The sequence below is a fragment of the Gavialis gangeticus genome, unplaced genomic scaffold, assembly GCF_001723915.1.
Source record: "Gavialis gangeticus isolate Ggan-Ray unplaced genomic scaffold, GavGan_comp1, whole genome shotgun sequence".
Lineage (NCBI taxonomy): Eukaryota > Metazoa > Chordata > Crocodylia > Gavialidae > Gavialis > Gavialis gangeticus.
In genome coordinates this window covers 24234961-24240249 of record NW_017728993.1, presented here as the reverse complement: position 1 = coordinate 24240249, position 5289 = coordinate 24234961, and the positions used below count along the sequence as shown (strand labels likewise).

General features: G+C 48.2%; 1 protein-coding gene across 1 annotated transcript in view; it reads left to right on the top strand.

The window, feature by feature from the left end:
* Window positions 1-24: 24 nt before the first annotated feature.
* RAD54L (RAD54-like (S. cerevisiae)) overlaps window positions 25-5289 on the top strand; it is a 31195-nt gene continuing 25930 nt past the window's right edge. Inside the window, exons 1-5 of the mRNA XM_019501376.1 lie at window positions 25-53; window positions 145-225; window positions 1796-1915; window positions 2481-2541; window positions 4224-4359. Of these exons, the coding sequence (XP_019356921.1) occupies window positions 51-53; window positions 145-225; window positions 1796-1915; window positions 2481-2541; window positions 4224-4359 (401 nt within the window). The 5' untranslated portion in view covers window positions 25-50. The remainder of the gene's footprint in view (window positions 54-144; window positions 226-1795; window positions 1916-2480; window positions 2542-4223; window positions 4360-5289) is intronic.

Here is a 5289-nt window from a genome sequence, read left to right as displayed (position 1 = left end):
CCTGTGCTGCAGCCCAGTGCCCCGCATGGGGCTGCGTCGCCTGGGAGGAGATGGTGAGGGGCTGGGTGCTCCCCATATGCCCTGCCGCTGTTTGGGGGGGTCATGCCCCACGGGCTCCCCCTGACTGTCCCCCTCTCCCTGCAGCGGAGGAGCCTGGCGCCCAGCCAGCTGGCCAAGCGCAAGCCGGACGGCGCCGACGAGGATGAGGACTGGTGCCCGCCCGCCGTGAGCTCCAACCCCCACCCCCGATGTCCTGCACCCCGACAAGCCTCCCCCCGGGGCATCGGGGCTCCCTTCTCCTTTGGCAGCCCCCCACGCCCTGCTTCCATGGCTGCACCCCCCCGGCCCTCCCAGGATCCCCCTTGGCTACAAGAGCGAGCTGCAAGTCTCTCTCGTTTAGGCAGGGCTTTCTTGCCCCATGCTCGGTCCCCCTGGCTGTTGGCACCTCATTGGTTTTTTTGACACAGCCTCCTGGGATTGGGACTGAAGCGTAACTCCAAACTTTCTACGTGTTTAGGAGCATTTGCATCTAGACCAAAAATCAGAGTGTGCTTGGTAGAGCGGGTGCCTCTCGGTGACACGCATGATCCCTCCTGGCTGTGCTGCGGGAGGATAAATTGCTGGGCATCACCACTGGTTGAATTTTTTTTTAAGGCAGAAAGGGGCATTTTGATAGCCTGGCCTGATTTGCAGTATAATATAGGCCAGGAACCTCAGCCAGTGATTTCTTTGTCCAACCCATCATTTCTGTTTGTGCTCAGATCATTAGGGAGGTGCCCCGGTGGGTGAAAGAAACAATTGCAGTGAGATCAGCATAAGCCATCGATCTCCTTTTGGCTTGTGGCTTTGAGTGTCTAAAAATTGGCTTTTAAACGCATGGTGTCTTCATCTGCATAATAAGGACTCCCAACGCGCACCTGCTTCCAGGAAGAATTGAATGCTACGATCCGAGTGCCAGCACCCAGGGTTTCTTTTTCCCCATGAAGGAAGGATGCAAAGTGAAAACAAAGCTAATCTATTTTTTGCTGATCCAGTCTCCTGCTCCATGACATTTAAACCCTTGTATTTTAGCAGCAGAACCACTGTGGTTTAGTGAGGAGTTGAGGGATATAGATTCATAGAAAATGAGGGTGTGAAGGGAACTTGGGAGTCGCATCTAGTCCAACCCCCTGCTCCAAGCAGGACCAGCCCCGACTACATCGTCCCAGCCAAGGCTTTCTCTACCCAGGCCTTAAAAACCTCCAAGGAGGTGCACCACCTCTCTGGGTAACCTGTTCCAGCGCTTCACCACCTGCCTTGTGAGAGCGTTTTTCCTAATATCCAACCTCAACTTCCCTTGCTGCAGCTTGAGCCCATTGCTCCTTGTCCTGTCATCTGCCACCACTGAGACCAGTCCAGCTCCGTCCTCTTTGCAGCCCCCCTGCAGGGAGGTGAAGGCTGCTATTCAATCCCCCTCGGTCTTCTCTTCTGCAGATTAAATCAGCCCATTTCCCTCAGCCTCTCCTCACAAGTCCTGTGTTCCAGTCCCCCAACCATTTTCATTGATATCTTCTAAATATGAATATTTTAAGCATTTTAGCTTCAGGACAGGTTAAATGTGAGGCCCGTTGACTTTGGTAGCATCCCTTCTGAACCTGGCTTTGTTGTAGGATAAGGGCAGGGAGTAGCGATCTGCTGTTTTCCATTTCACTTGGATGGTCTGTGCAGTTAGACGCTTATTGAGCATGATGGTGATACCTTTATCCTATTTGGGTGTCTGCATACCCACGTGTTCTGTCCTGATTCTCTTTTCCAGACGCCGAAGAGACAGAAACCTGGCAGCAACACGGAGAGTGGGCAATGCTACATGTCGCCTTTCCGGAAACCCCTGGCTCAGCTTACCAATCGGCCTCATTGCCTTGATAGCAGCAAACATGTACGTGGTCTCTCGAGAGGATCTGTTGTCAGCACAAGGCCGGGGCGGTTTTACTAAATATCTTGCTTAACTTCAAAAGCATGAATGGATCAGGACTAAGGTCTTCTAAAGGCTTGTGTTGTCTCGTGGGGACTCCATAGCAAGAGGACTTGTGGGATTACCTTATTGATAGTATCAGTGTAGCACCTAGACACCCCGCTGAGATAACTTTAGCTGTACAACCAGGTCCTTTATGGATGGTAACATTACACACTGGCACCCGTGGGATTAAAAATGCACTTAAACAAGAGGCAGATGGTGTTGAAGAGAGATGGTATCAGTTAGTTTCGTGCATTTGAGAGTCAGATAGGAAAAGTCCAGAGGGGAACTTTTGCTGATCGTGGTGTTTTTTTTTTTTCCTCTGTGCTGGATGTAACTTAAAAATATCTGGGATACAAGCCTCAGTGGACACTGGAGAGCACACAGCTGCTGGTAGACTGGGGCCCTTAGTATGCACCTTGTTCTGTTTTATTGCTACCTTTGATAGCAAATGGCTCTAACATAAATTTCTTTTCTCAACCCCTAGGAGGCATTTATCCGCAGCATTTTGTCAAAACCTTTCAAAGTCCCTATTCCAAATTATAAAGGTAAGATGACTCTTTTTCCTTCCCCGAATAATAATGATTTGGACAAAATCTAACTTCATAAAATAGATGGTGCTTGGGTTTATGAAATATCCTTGCTACTGGGGCGTGCTTTAGAAGTTCAGAGTTAATTTGGGAAACAAAAAGACTAGCACATTAGTGAATTGATTTCTTCCTTAGCAGTGTTTAATTAGGATTATCCTGCACTAGCTTCCATGTTGTTGCTGTTAAGTATTTTATGTAGTGCTGTAAAATTGTATGCTGCATTACCGGATACAAGTGCGAGACAGTTTCTTGGCTCCCAGGGTATTATTTAGCCTGCAAAACCCTAAGATTGCTAACAAGACAGAATGTGCGGGAGACCGATAACGCGTGCCAGTTTTCTTTATGTTCAGTGGGGTGCTCGGGAGTCCGAAGGTGCTATTTAAAGCAAGAATTGTTCTGAAGTTTGTGGTTTCAGCTATTTGCAAATCAGCGAAGCACAGACTTGCTGATGGGAACAAATGGGGCCATTTTTCCCCCTGATTGAATAATTCCAAAACAGGTCAGCCAATTTTGCTTCAACTTTATTTTTTAAAAACAAAACAAAAAGATGCCTTGGAGACTTTGGGCCAAGTCAAGCATTTAATAACCAGCCCAAAAGGAATTGGTTTGACAAAGTTGGTAGGAGCTGAAAAAGTAGGTATGAAAAGAAGTTTGAATTCCTTGGCATTTACTATGAAAGGTGCCATCTGTAACGGCAACTGCGTGTTTTTGTGGTGGGATTTGGCAGACCACATGTGCATGTGTGATCTTATGATCTCTCTTTTGAGCGTGAGTAGCATGCAGACCTTCGAAGAGAAGCATGTTATTGGTTTTGTGATGAATATGGTCCTTAGGGAGCTATGTGCCATCTGCAGTCGTCTCTGACAAGAGTCAGGCCTTAGGGTAGAGTTACTTGTTGGGTACTAGGCACTGATATTTGTGTTTGCACTGAGATTTCAGAAGAAGGGTTTGGGCCTGCTTGATGTTTGTGACCATCTCTGTTCCAGGGTGTGTGTGTTTCTACATATAACAGATAACACTAGGTAAATGGCCAGATTCTGCATCCCTGTCTTCTACTCTTCTATCTGGCTGTTGACCTGAAAGGCCTCAACATCTACTGCACAGCAGAAGGATGATAATGCAGTAGATTATACGTTGCCATTACAAGACGTGCTAGTGCTGTACAAAATAGGGTGTTGTAAAGGTAGACAGCTGCCAAAAGTCCCCTTCTGCCCTCAGTGTGTGCAGGTATCTGAGAGGAGGCCTTGGCTCAGTGGCTTTCTAAAGTACAGTGTTCAGAGAATGGCCAGGCTTCTCTTTAAGCAGAGTGAAATTATGGCCCTTGAGAATCAGGAAACAGCAGCAGCCCCTGAGTGCTGTCTTGGAAGGCATCCTGCTGCTTTGCAGAGGGAGAGTTGCTAGGTCTGTGTGGGTTTGGTGGGTGGAAGTGCTCTGTGTTCCCTGCTATCAGCAAGCAAGCCATCCATCCAAGCTACAGCCTGGCTTCAGAGAGCATCTGTATTTTGCCTGCATCCCCAGCACTGCACATCGCTTGTTCAGCCTCCTCCAGCCAGGCAACACCTTGTTTCTAGACCCTTGGTCTATGGTAAGGCTTGGTTTTCTCGGATGACCCTTTGAATTTTGTCTTTGGTTGTTTTTAGGGCCTCTGGGCTTGAGGGCACTGGGCATCAAGCGGGCAGGGGTGAGGAACTCTCTCCACGACCCTTTTGAAGAAGGAGCTCTGGTTCTCTATGAGCCCCCTCCACTGAGCGCGCACGACCAGCTGAAAATAGACAAGTAAGTTACCCTCAGAGGGAAATCATCAGTGCTAATTTTAACTCCAACCTCCTCCTATATTTATTTCTTCCATTCCCCTGTGGCCTTGAGCCAAATGTAGCCTGTGAAATTTGGAGGAGCTCTGGGCTGTTTCTACTTGTAGAAATAATAAAGGATGGAACCAGATCTACAATCAGTTGTTTTGTGTTCTGTCCAGGGAATGGGCTCTTTGATTTCCCATTACTCAGTGGTCTGTCAGACCTTTAAGTCTGCTTCTCTGAGAGTCTGTGCTCCATGGAGAAAAGTTGTTCAGAGAATATTAAAGCTTGATTGGTCCAGTGTTCAGTCAGGAGGTACCAACAGGAAGGTACAAGCCAAAGGAAACAGCTGACTGAAAACAGGGGATTTGAATGGGAACTCTTAGACAACCTCACCCAGAGCAGTCACTTCTCCACCCTTTTTATAACTTGGAGGGTTTGCCATGTGGCAAGGTTGGTGATAGGTACTAACTTAGGACTTGAGAGATGGAGGTTCAAGTCTTGGCCTCTTGTGTGACATTGTAGGCAAGTTGTCTGTCCCTTCTGTGCCACTTTCCTGTGGTGTGGAGATAGCATGTCCCTGCCTCGCAGGGGTGACTTGAGGATAAATGTGTTAAAAGATTGAGGTGCTTGGCTGCTGCAGTGATGGTGGCCGTTGTTTGAGAGTTGTGGGATGCTTTTAGCGTGGGTGGCTGCTGACAAACCCATTACATCAGATCCCAGGATGGTAGGCACGAGAAGGTGGTCTCTCCTGCTCCGATATGGTTCTAGCACATGTCTGTGTTGTGGTTGTGGGGGGAAATCTGATGCTGATTTAACTGAGCCTCTGAGCTATGTTTCAGCCCTTCATAGATTTCATAGACATTAGGGCTGGAAGGGACCTCGAAAGATCGAGTCCAGCCCCCTTCCCCAT